Source organism: Aulonocara sp. 'chitande type north' Nkhata Bay, linkage group LG13, assembly GCF_057382095.1.
Source record: "Aulonocara sp. 'chitande type north' Nkhata Bay isolate Kocher_YH1m ecotype deep benthic linkage group LG13, A_spYH_male_GT1.1, whole genome shotgun sequence".
NCBI lineage: Eukaryota > Metazoa > Chordata > Actinopteri > Cichliformes > Cichlidae > Aulonocara > Aulonocara sp. 'chitande type north' Nkhata Bay.
The window spans coordinates 14,405,642-14,424,637 of record NC_141356.1 but is presented as its reverse complement, the minus strand read 5'-3'; the positions used below and the strand labels follow the sequence as shown (position 1 = coordinate 14,424,637).

Sequence of the window (18,996 nt, the reverse complement as noted above, 5' to 3'; positions counted from 1 at the left end):
ACAGCACAGCGAGTGTGACCCTGTGTGTGTGCAGGAGAGAGGGATGGAGTAGAAAGTGGATTCACAGACAGAAAACATGTAGTATGGGTGTACTTCTGGCTCTGCTTTGCACTGCGTGTGTAACATACTAAGGTCATTATCTCTACCCCATAATGCCTTGTTCCTCTCTCAGCGCCTTTCCTCGTCTGCTCTTCCTCACGGTAGCAGCTCTTATCTGCTTTCCTTTGCACATGTCCTTTACAACTCTACTTTATCTGTTTATAGGTTCATCTCTGTATGACCTTTGAACTTTTGTTCTCATGTTTTTCCCCCCCTTGTGGACCCATCAGATATAGAATATTAATAACCACACTCTGTTCATGTTTTGAATTGTTTTTCATAGATCATTTCTGTCCCACAAGTAAAAGCAGGAGAGTTGAATGGCTCTGTAACAGTAAGAGCTGCAAGGCTGTACAAAGCATGTGGAAGATAGTAAATCTGTGTAACACCTGACAATTTCAGAAGAATGATTTTTCATCCTCAAGTAAACTCAGAGGATATAGATGTCTGAGGGTCCATTAAATACTTTGGTCACTCCTAGATAAGACAGCTGCTGACAACAAGCTGACAGTACTGTGGAATATTATCGTCCTGTAGGAATGATAGGATTTACAGGCCCCTGAACTTTCCCCTAGCACCAAAGCCAGCCAAACACTTCTAACTAATCTACATTGGCCTCAATATTGAGCCACAGGTACATGAAGTGAAGAACCTGTCCAGGCTATATTAGACCAAAGGTAAAGTGCACATGTCTGCAAGTATGCACGGTGTGTTTAAGTCAGTGTTGACATCACCCACACTACACTACAACACAGCAACCACGCTTGAATCTTCCATATGGACAGCTGTCTATTCACAGCTGTCTGCATAAGTATCTGCAAAAGCATATCAGCAACTGTGCATTCAGTTTTCGGAAGTTCAAAGGTTTTTAGGAAGAAAATGGGCAGGGATTTCAATAACTCCTGAATAATCGTTTAAGTTAATTTAAATTCCTTAGATCCTAAAAAGTGAGCATTTATCTGATGGAATTAGCCACTGACATCAAATCGAGTCAACGCCCGGACCAGTGAGACGTTTTTGGGCAGCACAAGGGATTTTGTTAATTATGTGTATCCGGGAATAAAGGGCATAAAAGGAAAATTTAAAAAAAAATCAAAAAAAAAAAATCAAAAAAAAAAATCACACTATTAAGAAGAAGAAAACATGCTTATTATGACTTAATGTCATTAAAAAAAAAAAAAAAAAAGTCAAGGTTAACACAGTCATTACATCTCTCGGCCCACATGACAGGAGCTGGAAAGTAAGCCAAGCTGTTACATGACAAGTGAGAGTTCAGCCTTGGAGCGATGCCTCAGAGCCAAGAAATTAAGTGTCTCTTGTGTCAAACTCCAAACTCACAAGTCTTTATCTCCGTATAGCTAAGGTTGAGCAAAACAAACACCAGACGAACATCTCTTCAGGCCAAAAACAACTGCGTACGTTAATATGTGAGTGACTGAGTGAAAGATTTAAATAGAAACAGGCCTATAAAATATAAAGTATTGTTCTACTTGCAAGTTTTGCGGCCAGTGCTGATAAGCGTTATCAACACTCTGTGTGTGCTTATATTCTATATATACATGCAGGGGAAAGAGTTCGAATTCTCAACAAAAAATAAATAAATAAAATAAAAATCACAAAATCCTGCCTCAGAGTTTGTTTGCGTTAACATCAGCTGATGACATTTTATTTCACTGGAGTCACGCTGCAGATACGCAACACCAGTGCGACCACACATACTGAAGTAAAGAAGTCACACCGGTGTTACTTGTCCACAGAAATGTCCAGAAAGCAGCAAACTAACACAAGATTGGTTTATTGTCTTTTATAATTGAGGCGACTGTTGTTGTGATTTGGCACTACATAAAAAAATTTTTTTATTTGAAATCAGAAACAACTAGAATTAAAATACAAACTCTCACATGATTGGGGGAAGTTTACTTAGATTATGCCTCCAGTTATCCAGCATGGCTGCATGACTTCACACTTACATAATCTCAAAATGCTGTGGACCTAATGAACCACTGCCACGATTTCAAATAAGGAAGTCAGAGTATGTACAGGCAATTAATATGAGGCACACTCTCGGGCTTAGATAATACACAGTTTAACACAGTTTCTTTTGCTCTTGTTACTGTATGATGTCATTGTGAGTAGATTTCCCAATATGGTCATGAAAGCCGACTCAATACGGAGGGTGACCATAAATGAGGAGGAGCTGATTTCAGACAGAGTGAACTGAAAGGCGAATTGTTCCTTTACTAACAATATGAAGCTGGTAATGAGTATTACAGGTGACCTTTAAATGTTTCCAGTCTGAATCAAAGCTTAGGAATCTTGTCTTCTTCGAAGAGTTAACTATTTGTAATGTGAGCATCTTTTAAGTGTATTTGTTTTTTTAATTATTTTTTTAATTTGCGTGGTATTAATGCTCTCCAGTGAGTTGCTTAATTTGTTTTCTGTTACATAACTCATGGTGACGTGGGTGGGACAAAACATCAACTTTGTACACAGGATATCCTATTATCTAATGGGCAGCATAGCTTGTGAATTGCTGAGCAAATTTATTCTTTTATTGAGTAGATAAGACTCCACAGACATTCCTCTACTTTATTTCAGGGGGCATTTTCTGATAAGGAGGAGAATGAAAAGATCACTTGTCATGTCAGAATGACTGCATATTTTTTTTTAATCAGTAAACCATAATCAGGTGAATGTAACAGTTGTCATAGGTGGATAGAAGATAATGCGTATGAGACTGTGTACTAACCAGTCGTCTTCAGACTGAGGTTTTCTCTGATCTCCTCATGGTCGCATGGGTGGGTGAAGTCAAAGATGCTGTGACCAGTAAGCTCCACCTGAAAAACAAAAAGCAAACAAATAAATAAAAATCCTGAAATAAGGAATGTTAAATAAAGATATACAATTGCCTTTCTGTTACAGTTTTCTCTACATTTTACAGTAGTTGTTCCATCAGTTAGACATGCTGCATATTTCTTTTTCTGGCACCAGCACCAGTAGTTTTGTTTGGGATAAATAGATGAAGAGGGGGTAGTGAGCGTGAGTAATGGCGGCCACCATGAATGAACAAATGCACAAAAGTGTGTCACCTCCAGAAACACAGAATGCTTCAACACTAAACAAACAAAACTTTAGCAGCTTGTGATTGTAATCCTCCGATAACCAGTCAAGCTGCACTTTCTATGCAGTTTATATTTGCCCCATATAATATAAACTATGTAATGAACACACTAAAAGAATAAAATTTGGACATCAAAGACAAGTGTCCAACCAGAAGTGAAATGTGTTCTCCTTCTGTTCCACAGCAACGGTGTAAGGAGTGAAGGAAGACCACTAAGTTTTTGGACAAATCTTCTACCACAAATGATTTTCTTCCAGAAAATCCACTTAAGGGACATAAAGTTCAGGCAAATGGGTCACAAGGAAAGCCTGAAATCAGAAAGCTGAGGGCAGCGTAGGGTCGCAAAGCAGAGCTTTTGTTTCAGCGTTTACAGTAAACTTCTCCTTTACGATTTGCTGTTTAAGTTGGTGCCAGAGAGGGTGGGGAAAGAAAATGCACAATGTGTTTATAGTTGAACCTCACCGTCTTGACTGAACACACACTGCTGGCATAACAGGCATTTCACATAAACACACCCCTCTCTCTCTCCTGAGTACCCGTTAACATCCACATCTGCGTCCTGTCTGACTGGGTTAATGTCTTTCTTCCAATCTTCTTGAGAAGTTAAAGAAAATTAAAAAAAATCTATCCACATGTCACGTGCAAAGATGTTAGATGTTGGTGATGTTTATGACCTCTCAAAGCACTTTAAACTACAAGCCAAATTCACCTGTATTTATATAGCACTTTATTCTGTGTCTGTGGACGCCCCCCCGCAAAAACAAAAAATAGCATCAACTATGACTGCGTGCAAATAAACAGGAACTGATCACATTTAGAAGTGTCTGCACATGTCTGTTTATTTAAGTGTTCTTTAATGGCTGTGTACCTGCGTGAGTCCCATGAATTTGTTGATGTTCTCGGACAGGAAGATCATGTCACCATCTGATGTTACTACGGTGATGAAGCCCTCCAGAGACTTCAGGTACAGGCTGTCCATCTGTCCGTTGTCCTCGCCGTCGCTGCTGCTGCTGCTGCAGCCTGGAGGGAGAGGCAGCAAACAGGAGACGCTTACAAATTGTTTCTCATTCAGTGCTGATTATAAATGGAAATCATTGTGAATCTGTGTGTGTTTGTGTGCACACATCAGGCTTGTTTTCCCTCTTGAAGCTTTGGCTCGGGGACAAAACAAACCACTGTAGCTTCTTCCTGCATCTCCGGCCACCCCTGATGCTCGACCCTGACAAACTGCTCAAGCGGTGCCCGCTTTTAGGACATAACTTGCAATTATGCTCAAATACACTCAGCGCAGTATCCAAACATTTACACACAGTGACTCCAGTCTGTCCACAGTGTCTTGTTTCAGCTAATTGATAGAAAAAACACCTCTAGCCTCGAGCTGGCCCCAACTCAAGAGGCGTATGTGTTTGCAGACGCTGGCTTCACGCTGAACAAAGCCCAGTAGTTGATGGGGGTGGAGGGTGGGAAGCTTGCAATTCCTCTAGTGTGTTTCCCTGAGATAAGAGAGAGCAACTCTCAAGGCTTCCAACAAGGCCTGGGGCTCGAGTTTGGAGCTGGGCCCAGATAGCATTAGCCCCTAGAGGACCCGGAGCTTTCACATGGGCCCCAGGGAGCTGGGGAGACTCTCAAGGCTCTATCCAAAGACCAGCGCCACCTTTGGCCTAAATACTAAGCTGTGATTACCAGTCATTTGGACTGAGTTGCACTTTTCTTCTCTGTGCTGTTCTTTGGTTGCGTAACTGCCCTCGTTTCAGAATAATGGGGAGCAGAACAGAGCGTTTGATAGGGACAGCTGCTGCTAAGAGAATCATTTCCCCTCTATTTTCTGACATTTGTCCGGTCATACTGGACAGAATGAAGGGACAGAGCAGTGAGGCAAAATGAGTTTCTCATAATATGAACTCAGAACATTATGTGACTGTCATAGTGGGAATTCTTTTTCCACCATTTTCCTGTTCATCACGTTTGTAAAGACAGAATATCTGGTGCATGCTTTCACATGCCAAACAAAAGAGATAGTATTCAGGGTGTGCTACACATTAGGACGCCACAAGAGAAAACCTTGACAATGTCACCTACCCGAAGTGGGCTTCAGGGACTGAGGCTCAAATGAGCATCTATTTTTGGGGTTAGGATTTGATTTTAAAACGAGGAGAAGAAAACGTGAAACTGAACAAAAACAAATATTTTCTTTCTTTCTTGTTGATAGAGCCTAAACTGTCAGAATAGTTTTGTTAGGTCAGTAAATGCCTGAAGGGAACCAGTACCAAATATTTAGACATAAATCTAAAAGTAAGGCACAATTTCGATAAGTACCATTAAAAAAAACAAAACAAATGCATGACACACAAATTGTGTTCTGAAAAGATGAGAAATATTCAGTAATGAACGCAACCAAGAATAGAAAAAAAAAGAAAAAAAATCCATATGCAGTTGGAGAGTTGTCTGTCATTTATGCACATGTTACTAAAGCAGTAACTTAATATAAAAGCACTCTACTGAAAACATCTGTTATAATAGTTGTTTGGAAATTTCTATATTTTTCCCCTTATTTTGGTCAATCTGCTTTTTATTCTACTCCTTATCCAATCGTTAGGGTTGCTGGAATGCTGAGCATAATAATTTACGTTTTTAAAAAAAAGTAATATATTATGAACTCAATTGAGGGAACTTGCAATTTGCCAGAGAACAAATGGCGTACAGATGAAAACAAAATATTTGGCCGCCTGATCAAAGGGCAGTAAATCAGTATATTTCCCAAAATGTAGGACTCTACTTCAAACACAGCTGGGACCTCTGCAATTAGGAACGCATATGTTTCACAGTATTTTGATCCAAGTTAAGTCAAAGTCAAGACAAAAATACAGCTGAATCCTTTGAGGTATCTCCTAATCAGTACATCAAAGTTCATCAGGTCCCAACTGAGCATAAGTTACTTAAGGGAGGTGTTCCCTACAGTGGCTCTTGGGTGCATATACAGTATGTTTGTGTGTTTGTGAGGGTGCATTCCAGCATGTTTGGCGCCAAGGCAGTCGGCTGTTATGGCTAGCAGGGGTAATGCCAGCACCAGCCGAACGATGGGCAGAGCTCTTCGTTTCCTCCGCAATCTCTCCTTCCATCACGGAGCAATCAGACCGGCCTGATAATGCTGTATCTGCAGCTGCATCTCACGGATCTCCTTGTGCTCTCCTCCCCTCTCACCCGCTGCTTTCCTACCCTCATTACCTTTACAGCTCCTCCCCGTGCACGCCTCTTCCTCCTCCTCTCGTTCGCACTTGTTAACCTCTCCTTTACATACATCTCATACATACTCCCCCCCTTTAACACTTCTTTATCTATGCGAGCACGTCTGACAACCGCTACTGGAATTTCAGGAAATGTTAATTACCCTAAATTGGTTGTATCACCCAAATGACTTTTGAACCCTGCTTTTGAGTGCTTTGAGAAAGTTTCAGTAGCTACCATTGTGTTTGGATAGAGGCAGATGTTTTACAGGTGGATGTCTCAAAATCTTGGAATTTGAAACTGAAACCATTTGCATTTTTATCTCTTTTTGTGGTTAACTAACCCTTTAACGAATGTGCTGCTGGATTGCTTTTTTTTTTTTTTTAATCTTTGTAAAACACCCTGATTAATTGTTCTTTTTTTAGTGGAAACGCAGCCCATATTCCACATCTTTATCAAGCATCGATTTCATTTGTGTAATTTGTGCGCTAAAAATCCTACTTGAGATGCTAAATGAATAAAGAAACGACACATAAATGCTCTGATTAATGATAGTCTACAAAGAAGAAATGGGAAGTAGTCATCATTGTTGTTTAAGGAAGCACTGGTTGAATGCATGGCTATTTCCTCTGCGAACAATGAAAGTAGTCAATCATAAATAAAGAGCAATAAATAGAAAAATCAAAAGTTACATAAGAATAGACTAATGGCAGTCTAAAGATTTACAGATAAGTCTAAGGTATGGCATTAATCACAGTGCTTTCCTGTGTTTTATTACTATGGTGTCGTAGAGCTGACAGCTTTTATTAATTGCTATAAAAATGGTTTTAAAGAAATTATAAATCAGGTCAGCTCACAAAGTGTGAATGATGGGAATTATTTAAATTACATGCCAACATTTTTTTTCTCCTCCGTGTGTTATAATGACACAGTCAATAAAACAAAAACCAAAAACAAAGACAGTCATTTAAATCAGCGACAACATGAATATTGCTCATCTATACACAAACAGCTTTGACTTTAAAGATATCGTGGGGAAGTTTACCAGCATACAGGTGTCAAAGGTTAAAACCTCACTTTACCGCCTCCTCCCCTGTGTGAACTCAAGTTTTCTAGCTCTATTAAGGAAAAATAAACATTTTTTAACAAGCTGCAGTGCTGACAATTGACGTTGGTTGTTAAATTTTGTGGTTCTCTGATCTCACTTCGAGACACGGACGCAGTGGAGGAATTCCAGAACAATAGGTCTGATTCTTTGTTAAGCTTCCTCGGCTTCTAATTTTAACTAAGACGAGAGGAAGGAGGAGAAGTGCAAAGAAAGACGCCAGCAAATACTTTCCTGCTTTACTGGACAACTCGACATAGCAACAGACACACACACGAACGTGCCGACGCAAATCTGTGATCACACGTCAAAGAAGCTGCTGGAGGGAGGTGGTGTGCCGTTTGAATTTTTTCTCCTTTGTGTAACGAATTAAGATTCACTGCACGGAAGCTTGCACCGATTTGCATTTAGAGGTGTGTGAAAAATTAAAGGAAAAAAATACATATGGGCTTGGTAAAGAGCTGATGTGCTGTAAGAACAGCACATCTTCAGAGCACCTTGGTATTGACACACTAAGAACTCTACTGAAGGGATGGCCAATTCTCCCAAGTTCATTCTGTTCTCCTAGAGGTAGGGAGTCCTGTCTGAAGGACCAAAATCGTACATATTTGACAGCAAAGACCAATCACAGCATTGGTGGCAACAAAAGTTGCCTCAAGGTGCTTTATATTGTAAGGTAGATCCTACAATAATACATACAGAGAAAATTCCAACAATGAACAAGCACTTTGGCAACAGTGGGAAGGAAAAACTTGCTTTTAACAGGAAGAAACCTCCAGCAGAACCAGGTTCAGGGAGGGGCGGGGCCATCTGCAGCGACCGGTTGGGGTGAGAGGAGGATAAAAGACATGCTATGGACATGCATATGCCTATGACTATGTTCATAACTGAAACCAAGTCAGGAGTCTCAATTTCTCCCTTTAGTTTGTCACCCATGTGCATATTTGTGTGAGTCTGTGTGTATCTGCCTGTGGTGTAACGTTCGTACTTATGGCGAGCAGCTTGCGTGTACGGAGGAAGCTGATAGCGAGCCTCATGATGGATGCCTTGTCCAGGTGAGCGCTGACGCTGTGGGATAAAGGCAGCTGGTGGGCCAGCTCGTAGAACACCTCCGTCTCTTTGCTGCGCCTGCAGCGCGCTGCATCGCGAGACTTCTCCTTACGTCTCTCTGAGCTGCTCCTGCGCCACAAAACAGACAAATGGTCATTTAAACATGAACAATGACACATAATCATACGGTTACTCTGGAAGTCGGTTGGCTTAATGAGACAGTCGGTCTTCGTTAATAATTATATTTCAGGTTCTTCTGTATCATTCAGCAGTTAATCTTCCATGAATGCACTCACTGTCTGGGGTCTTTAAAATTTCCTACTCGACCTTGCTGCGGGCACACCACAGCATAAAGAAACCAATCTCATAAATCCCCATGTGATTCGACAAGCACCAAATGTGCCCGTTTCAAAGGGGGTTCGCTCACAAGTTCGAATACAATGCATCATTCAGTATAAATACAAAGAAGTGGTTGGTTTATAAAGCTTTTCTGCAGCCCTGAGGTACAATAATTGCTCTTTTGTTTTTTTCCCCCTGAAAAACTAGGACTTACATATTTCCACATCAGAAACAAACTGGGCCATGTTGAAATATCAGCAATATCAGAAATTCACATCAATGAGACAACAAATAGAGCTGCAGAAATGTTATTGCGCTGCCTTTGTTTTTGCAACCCAACACACATGAATTCACTTTTTTGATAAAGTTACGCAAACATATTCAGTATTCAAAAATTGCTTGACTTGCTTCTTAAAGGACTACGATTGAACCTGAATTTCACTTTGTGTGAGCTTGACACCAGTTATTGATCATCATACACAGAAACATACACCCCAGCAGCTCCTGCTTTTGGTATCGCTTCAAAGCCTATCAGTGTCTGTCAGTACAGAAGGGGACGTCCCTGTTTGAGATGCAGAAAGCCAGTTCAGTTCAGCAGTTGGCAGTCAGGCTGGTTTAAGTTGCAGAAACAGTTTCCGTGTAATGGAAAGAAATAACTTGTATAACGAGTAAAGACACTGCAAGGCAGAACTACAGAAGGAACACAAAAAAGATGTATTTAGAGATAAGAAAACAATAACTTCTTATGACGCGACACCATTTCCTTCACTTCCTGCATGAAGAGATCAGTCACCAGGTCACTAACACAAACACTGTATATCTATGAAAAACACACATATGTACTCGCTGAAACAGCACACTTCAAAAATGATCAAAAGATCCTTTTATGAGAAAAGTGAAATGTGGAAAAAAATGCATTAAACTTGTTATAAAAGATGTTCATCCTGGCTTCTGATTTGAATACTCACTAAAATTCAGTCCCTAACCAACTAAAGACTGGCTTTTCTCAACCTTTTCCTCTTGATGTTAAAAGAACAATTACAATATCTTAAAAATAACCATCCCACTGGTAACTCATTCACCTCCTGTGTCCACTTTCATGCATATTTTTGTTCAACTTTCTCATTCGTATTTGGATTTAGTGAAACCTATTGAGCAAAATTCAATTTGAACTTTGCCAACAGGAGGATTATACAGCGTGTTTGGAGTCTGTGTTCCATGCGAGGAAAATGGGTTTTAATAGATGTAAATTGGTCTTTAAAAATAAAATTTAAATTGGAAACCTGGTTAAAGACGTGTAGGCAGGTGATTATTTTAATTTCCTCTGGTTAATGCATTTGTTGTTTGAGGGAGAGAGCTTTTGCTCACAGCACCGAGGTTCCAAGATAAAAGCGTTTACTTCAACAATCAAATTGCAATCTGAAAATCTTTTCATGGCGGTCAAGCTATAGCAAAAATGCCGCCAACAAAGCCTACACAAGAGCGGGCCAAATTATGTCAGCAAGCAGAACTCTGGGTAATTTTCCATGGATATGGTTTCTTTTTTTTGGCTCCAGGCTCTGAAAAAGAAATGCATCAGATTTGGACGTGAAAGCTCAAATAGGCAAACAGTCCTAGTTTAATCGCTGATCCAAGACATCAGCACAACAATCCATATTAGGACATCACACGTGGAGTTTGGCTTTATCTGGGCTCCCTCGTATGCTCAAATTCAACTCTTAGTCACTGGATACCGTCTGCACAACATGGGACTGGTAAGGTTGCGCAACAGGGTTCAGATTTATATGAAAAAGCTGCAAAGCAACAGCAGCAGGGGAAGAAACTGACAGAAGAATGCTGCCGGATGGAATAAGAAAACTGTGGTAACATCATAATAGCAGACTCATCATGCTCCATTTAAATCCACTGAATCACCTCTGCTGAAATACCTGGACAGGAACAGCATGATTATGCAACAGGTGTGACTATAAATAAGACAGTGACCAATATGTGTTTTTTTTGCAGTTACTGCAGTTTCTCACTCAACCACCTGGGGATTACTCCAAAAGAGACAATTGTCATAGACTTTCATATTATTTAGAGTCTGTTACAAAAATCAGTTTTCATCTGTATAGCTGTTCAGAATTACTTGGAGGACTTTTTTGTTTTTCTAATTTATTCGTTAAAACATTTTTAAGGCTTAAAAGTTATACTCTCTTTTGCTAGTTTATTGTAGTTTATTGTATAAATACCCATCTATAAAGTCTTGGCTCCAGTTCTGGTGGTGTAGTACTTTATTTGGGCATTAAAAAGCAGGTATCTGCACCTTAAGTTCATAAAAGTGTATTAGCTTGGCTCTGGGATATCAATTCTCAGGTAAAACAGCATTTAATTCATTTTTTTAAGTAACAAAATTCACTTTAAAATTTCTTGAGTAACAAGACAGAAACATTTTTACAATCTCCATCCTAAAATGCAGAAAAGAAAAAACTAAAATAAAAGTTCCGATACAATTAAGTGGGACCTTTCTCATACAGATTTAAATTGAGCATTTTGTTCTTTAACAAGAGCCAAAAACAGGTTAAGTTAAAAAAAAAAAAAAAAAAAGTGCTGTGAACAAAAAGCTTTTTTACCCTCAGATCTGTGAGCAGCCTCTACGGAAAAGATAACTTTACAAACCACAACAGGCGAGGTGAAGCTCTGCTGAACTTCACATGCCCTCTGTCAGTGGTGACACGATGTGGTTTATCAGACTTGATCACATCTGTGGCAGAACTGCAACATGCAGGGCCAGAAAGAAAATGTAACAGTGCAGAAGAAACAAATATTTTGGCACCAAGGTTAAAAGGTAAAGAAGCCAGATGCCTTCACACCGTAAAAGATCTCTTCTGAAGCGGAGACTTACAACCCACTGAGATAAGAGAATAAAGTGCCAAATTAAACACCTGATGAAATACTGAACCAAGTGAGACGACTATAGAAGTGTTTTCTTGCTATGACAAGGTCGAACAACAGAAAACGTCCTGCATGCCCATATAGAAAGTGTACATTGAACCATTCAACCGTTGTGCATACCGATGCTTTACACAACACAGCAGCTAAATGCCAGGAAAAATGGCAGTCGTGTGTGTTCTGGACGCGTTTACATTATTCCATACAGCGGAAAGTACATATAAGAGGACATTTTATCACCACTTGGATCAGATTTACAGTCTCGGTGAAGGAACTCTGATGGGGGTGGGATCACTGCTGTTTTAGGACACTGTGGGGCTTAAAGTGTTTTTACTGACTCTTGTAGATTTCAATATATTACTGGTTTCCAATATTCAGCTTACACTTTATTTAAGATACTTTAGATGACTCTTGGTGAAAAACACTTGCTACCTTTGCATGTGTATTGAGTGGTTTTCACATTTCCATGAGCCCTGGCTCGATGGCACATATCCCTTTACCTCAGGAAGGGCATCCAGGGTAAAAAAAATTATTTAAAAAAAAATTAAAAAAAAAAATCTGCCAAATCAAAGATGTGGAGTTGCTCACCGTCATGACCCTTTGTGATTAAGTGTACTGCCAAAAGTGGCTTTTGTTGTGCTGCAATGAAGGGATACTTCAGAAAAACTAAGTTATGATAATACTCAACAGGTGCTGAATGTGTTCATGACCTTCCCACTGGAGACTACAAGACATAAATGCTTGTGCATTAACATAAGATCGCTATGATGTACATTTATCAATTTATGTAAATAAATGTTCTGAAAATATATATCCAAAATCAAAGTAGAAATAAAAAGGGTAAATTGGCATTTTATTTTCTATTATCAGAATTATTTTGTCACAACATCGTTTCTATGGAGAGCAAAAACTGCCAAAAGTAAATAATCATAAGTTACAAAAAATAAAATAATTTAACTAAAACAAAATTCTAGAAAGTTTATAACATAAATTTATAGTATTTCTGATTTGATTTGCACTTCTGTTAAATGACCATAATGTTAATTCCTTATATCTGTTTATGCTCCAGAGACAAATCCCCTCCTTTTAACAGACAAGATTTTTAAAAACATTTTTTTTTTTTTTAAACAAAAACAGGACCAAATCATCTCTTTTACTTAAACATAAAGCAAGAGCGTTTTCAGTGGTTCGCATTACAAAATTAAACTTTTCCCTGCAGCCAAAATCTGGAGTCCACAAAGCGCACAAACTAGAAAATCCAACATGCAAACACACATTAAGGACAAGATAGCATACAATTAACAGGAAAGGCAGAGCACAGAAGCACCATTATCTTATCTCATTGAGTGTTATGTCCCATCAGTGCGTCTCCCTGCTCGTCTCTGAGGTTTAAACTCATTAACCCCGACTGTCAGTCACTCAAAGTCTCATTACTGATGAGCCAGCAGACAGCAGACTGCTTCCACTCAATCAAGCCAACTGAGAGAGCAAACTTCAACTAGCTCCTTGATGTGTGAATGTGTGTTCTTTTGTCTTTGTGTGTGTGTGTGTGTGTGTGCCACTCTTTGATTGTCCAGGGCCATTGTTGCTGAAGATCCCAGCAGACTATTTCAGTACAGAAAACAATGGGAGTCACAGCGCTTCACCAGGGCATTGCAGCCTTCCGATGTACTCACTGACCCCTCGCTCATATTCACAAACGTGCACGCAAACACACGCACCCACCTGCGCGTGCATGTGCATACCAGAGGTTAGAGGTCAGGTGCATCTACTCAAGTAAAACTTAAAAAAAATTTCCAGTATTTTTCTTCTTCCTACCTTCTTTCCTTCATTCCTCAAATCGTTCCCACAACGATTTACTGCAGAAAATGTGTTCACTTTGACCTGCAGTAAAAGATAAATCTGGTCTGACAGATTTATTTCATCTTGTGCTTCAGTGACTCAAATCAAACAAAACCAATGCTGGTAATCAAGTAATGCCGTTTCTAGAAGAAAAGAGTCTTGTCAGATACCTCATATTCAATTATTTTCCACTTACGTTTATTATATATGTATATGGGTTTTTTTTTACCTTCCCTTATGTCATTCTTTGAATATATTTAGGCAGTAAAACTACGTGACTAAGTTTGCAATCATGGCTCGGGTTAAAGCACAATGCATTTATGACAGTATTGACACAAATGCATCACATCCATTTCAGACCATAAAGCACTCCTACTGAACTCTATAAATGCTTAAAGTGTTTTACAATGTGGCGTCTGAGTCCTGAGCGAATTGTTGTTCCAGTAGTAAAAATACATCAAGTGGAATGTCTCGTCTTAAGAGAGAGGGCCATATTGGACAATTTGCCAACCAAATTTACTCAATACTATCTCAAGTTCTTGTGTGGAATTGCCTCACTTGAGTGAGACAGGAAGTTTCCTCTTCTGAAGCCTGATTTCTGGACATTGAAAGTTACTGCGCAAACTTGAAGTGGCTTAGATATTGACCCAGATTGGTAAATGGAGGTAAATGGAGTCTTTCCTGTTTGCTCCATCTCTTTTTAGGGTTAACCCCAGCTCTTAGACTTTGCACCCTACTCATGCAGGACTCCTGATCTGATACATTTATTTAAAAAGAAAGTCTTCGGCCTACAGTACCTGCTCAGACTTGCCTTTGCATTGCTGCATTTTGTATGTTTTGTCTTGTTTTGATACAGTTTGAGATGCTGCATAAAAAAGGAAAAAAGATAGTTGGTAGTTGCTGCTCGATACAGACGCATATTTGAGAAGACAGTCTGGCTGCAGAGGGTACAGAGTTCATGCAATCAAGCCATGTGGAAAATTCTGTACGATCAGCCAGTCGCTGCCCTCCTCAGACTCTCAGCTCATCCCGAAAAGTTGGATCAAACATGAAAAACACATTAAAAGGGCTACTAAAGGACATTATACCATTTGCGCCACCCTCTCAGCTCCTACTGGCAGGGCCTCATCTTTTAACCTTGGGCTACGCACACTAAAGCAAACAAGCCAAAGGTTAAACATACCACAAACCAACATACCACAAGTTTCTGCCACTTCAGAATGACACACTAAACTCACAACCACAATATATAGGTACACATACATGTACAGCAAGGTGACCTCCAGCAAGCTGACAATGATGATCCGTCAGTGCTGCAGTCATAAATACTATTTTGAAAGCTGAAACACACCTAAAAGAAAAACCCAAAACAGCACACTCACTCACCTCAGGCCAAAACATGAATCTGTTTGTTAAAGCTTCTGAAATGAAAACATCCCACAAGTTTCAGCTCCAACTTCTATTCTTGCCATAAAATGATGTAAAACGCGGAGATAACATTCTTTGTTCTGCTCCGATTCATTGGCACATCCAAAAGCTGCTTTTAAAAAGGCCTACGAGAGTTGCAACCAAAGCTGAGAGGGGGGAGATGCGGGTCACCAGCTATTTTAATCATCAAGAACTCACGCAAACGTGGTATGAGTAGCTCCAAAAGGATTTCTGTTTGTGTTGCGTTTGTGATGGAACAGATGATTTGGTTTCGTCTGTTTCTCCTCTCTAACCTCTGCGAGAGAAGTGAGACTGTCACTCTAAACCACAGCCAGTCACATGCTCAGGTACATGCAAAAGGTACACGAACACGAGAGGCAGAGAGCAACATCAGCCTGACTCACACTGAATGTAGAGCCCTGAATGTGACAATACTAATTGTGGTTGAAAGGCTGAAGATGGAAATAGTACTTTAGCAGCAGATACCACTCAGAGATACTCAGTCCCTGGAAAAGCCAACCTTCATACTGAGGTATTTTCATACCTGCAAGGCCATCAACTTTCCTTTGTTTGCTTGCAGTAGTTGTGACTTAACTGGAAGTTGTGGTCAAGTCGGCGCCACTGAAGCAGACGTCATTTTATGCAACTCGTCAGCCTCGCACACTCACCAGTACTCTGTGTTGTGTTCAGATGCAACACTTGCTGGGAAGCGCCAATTATCTTTGTCACATTGTCATTCCGAATACCAGTTGAGCCAATTCTTTTAAATCCGTCTCAGCATATTTTCTGTTTCACTCACATTGCAAAATAATGACGTCAAACTCGTTGCAGAGCAGGGGAGCGTTTTCACATGCAGGCCGCTTATCCTACTCTGTTTGCACATTGTTCATACACAGATAAGAAAGCAGCTTCTTCAATTTACCCTCCTCCCCTCGACACACAAAACAGCAGAAGAAGTCATTACTTTAACTGACAGCAGCGTAACACTAATCAAAACAGTGGAGGAAATAAAATTAATCACAGTGAAATAAGAATAGTAGAATACAAATCACGTCTATTTTGATTTGTGAAATTAACTTGTGTATTTTTAAAATGACTTTTAATGGTTTTTAAAAAAAAAAAAAAAAAAAAATCTATAAATCATTTGGCTCTGGCAGTAATTTGTCATCCAACAGATCCACACTTGCTTTTATTGAATAGACTTCAAATGACCAAATTTGCTGCTCTAATTATGTGTAAGTCATGTTTAGAACTTTCACTTGGCTCTCAAATCGTTTTACAAGCATCAATCAGAATTATGAGCTCACCCGACAGGCAGCTTCGGAATCGAACAATGCAGCAGAGCCAGATGTTTTTCAACCTGAAGCGTTGCTACTTGGAAAGCAAACCTGAAATCTGAATGTGGTACAACAGTCCACACCCTCGGTCCTCATTCATTATTTTTCTCCCCCTTACCCGCAAGCTTTTTTCAATCACTTTTGGTACTCTCGCTGCGATAAACTTGCCATTGGACGCCTGCAGCCTGGAGCGTAAGGAGGAACATGTGCACGCACACTCACATGTTGCCCAGTCGCGAGATTATTTTCAGGCCTAATCGGAACAAAAACAAAGAGGGCAGAGCTGCTGCCGCTGCTGCTCTCGGACATATTGTGTCTGTTCCCCTCTCTGCTGGCAGTAATGAGGCCGTTAATACAGTTTTCCCCTGCAGCCCTCTCTGTCTGCACAGCACAAAGCTTCATCTGTTCAGATCTGCATTCAAACATGAACAGATAGAGAGCGTGGTGTTCAGGGTGATCTGACACTGCATCATATCTCATGCACTAACGTATGACAATCTTATGTAGATTCATGTACAGTAATAAGCATAACAATCTCTCTCACACACACACACACACACACACACACACACACACACACACACACACACACGTTAACATTTAATTGAATCTGTCCAATTCTTATTTTTAGGTGCTTAAAGATTTATTTTTGTATCTTTGGAAGGAGGTTTTAAGGTTTCCTGCGACAGAGATTTGATTTAAAGGATCATTTCAGCAAATGTGACGCTCCAAGTGAAATTAAGCTTTAAAAAAAAAAAAAAAAAACAACTCCTTTTTTTAATTAAAAAAAAAATTTAAGGCAAATCTTCCATTTAAGAATGGAAAACTTTCATCTCGTTACACATTTATTTCTTAATTTTTACTTACACAGAACATCAATGCCCATTCTTTGGACATAATGTAATGGTGTGTTATTACAACAAGGCCGAGGTTTCCATCACTTAAAAGATGCAAACAGATACAGCTGGAATTAAACGCATCAACAGCAGGCGAAAAGAATTCCACAAAAGCCTTTAATCTGAGTAAGCCGAGTTTAAAAGACACGAGCTCATTGCAGGTTTATGATTCATGACTTATGTAAAGACACAACAACAAAAATAAAAAAGGTGGATAAGGGAAAGGGGAGGCAAGAGGAGGAGAGACCCGAGGCGGCCGCCGGTCATAGTGGCAGAGGAACTGAACTTCAGGTAAGAAGTTATGACCTGCTGTCTATCTGTGTCAGATATAAACCAAGTTTAGTTGTAGTTTGTTTAAGTTGTGCTGACTTTTTACAGGCGCTTAGAATAACTGGTACTGCATACTAGCTAGCATGACGGAGTTTATATACTGCTGGGCGGGTGCTATGAAGTTACTGATAGTAAATTTTATTTTATGCTTAAGGTTAGTTTCTCAAACTCCTCAAAATCTTAACAAATTGTGCCAATCCTTACATGTTGCACCAGGCTGATTTATCATCAAAAGTGGAGAAGTCTGTGACAGAGGAGACAGAAGAGCAGCAGAGAGAGAAATAAAAGAGCAGGAGAGAGAGATGGAGATGGAGAGATGACTTTATGTCATCCATGAGGGATGCATTTGGCATATGTTTCACATATTATAGCCCAACAAGTTACTTATAGCAATTTAAATACGAGCAATCAGTTTTTGGCAAATACCGGCTATTTTTGTGTTTCTTTTTATCGCTGTGTAACTGAGTTCAATTGAAAGCCTGCATGCGCTAGTACCTCTTGCCACGAGTTCCCAGAATCCTTTGCGGTTTTACCCCTAATGACGTCACATTTTTGGTGGGCCGGTCTCTGGTCAAAATGCCCGGGCTGATTTTTTGTCCCAGTCCAGCCCTGCATATTGGTACCATTTAACCTCCCAAATCTTTACTTAAACTGAAATATACATACATATAAATATATTCCTGCTGTCTGGGAGATGTGTCTTTCTGTTGACACCAGAAACTACAACATGCAGGTGCTGTTAACTGAAGAGACACTAATCTACGAGTTTGTTATTCAAGTTCTGGATTGAATCTTCAGGTTGTTCAACAAGCAGCCCCATAAACACACGAACACAAATGCCCAGAAAACAGGTCCTGACTCCTGCTGTGATTGTTGTGATAACAAGCCAAAAGGTGCTTATAGGAAACAGATCCTGTAACCAGAGCAGGTGTCAGGCTGTGTTAGTGCGAGCAAGAGTGTGCACGTGAGTTTGTGTGCGCATGCGAGTGTGCTTCATGGACCATTTGCTCTTTTGCCCAGTAACTAAAACTGTTCTAATCAGTTTGTTGTCATTTCCATCACTCTCGCCGAGTACAGATCGACAGATTTCGTTGACTCTGAGGCTTGAACTTTTGTACCATTCCTTCACCTCTTCTTTAAAGATCAGTACAGCTGTATGAAGATCGCTATCAATTCCACTAAAACTAGATGAAGTGTGAACTAGATGAAGTCTTGTTGTGCGCAGCTTTGCTGAAAAGTACGCCGTTTACATGTCTGTCTTTGGTCTGAATTTAAAATAAAAAAAAGAAAAAG

General features: G+C 39.9%; 1 protein-coding gene across 4 annotated transcripts in view; it reads right to left on the bottom strand.

Moving 5' to 3' along the window:
- Positions 1-18,996, bottom strand: part of epas1b (endothelial PAS domain protein 1b) — a 48,918-nt gene that overhangs the window by 18,094 nt on the left and 11,828 nt on the right. For all 4 annotated transcript variants that reach the window (XR_015124398.1, XM_086258793.1, XM_086258794.1 and 1 more), the window contains exons 2-4: positions 8,539-8,729; positions 4,089-4,240; positions 2,849-2,936 (exon numbers count right to left, since the gene is read on the bottom strand). Coding sequence is in view for 3 of the 4 variants with exons in the window: in XM_086258793.1 (XP_086114919.1) it covers positions 2,849-2,936; positions 4,089-4,240; positions 8,539-8,729 (431 nt within the window). In the remaining variant the exon portion in view is untranslated. The remainder of the gene's footprint in view (positions 1-2,848; positions 2,937-4,088; positions 4,241-8,538; positions 8,730-18,996) is intronic.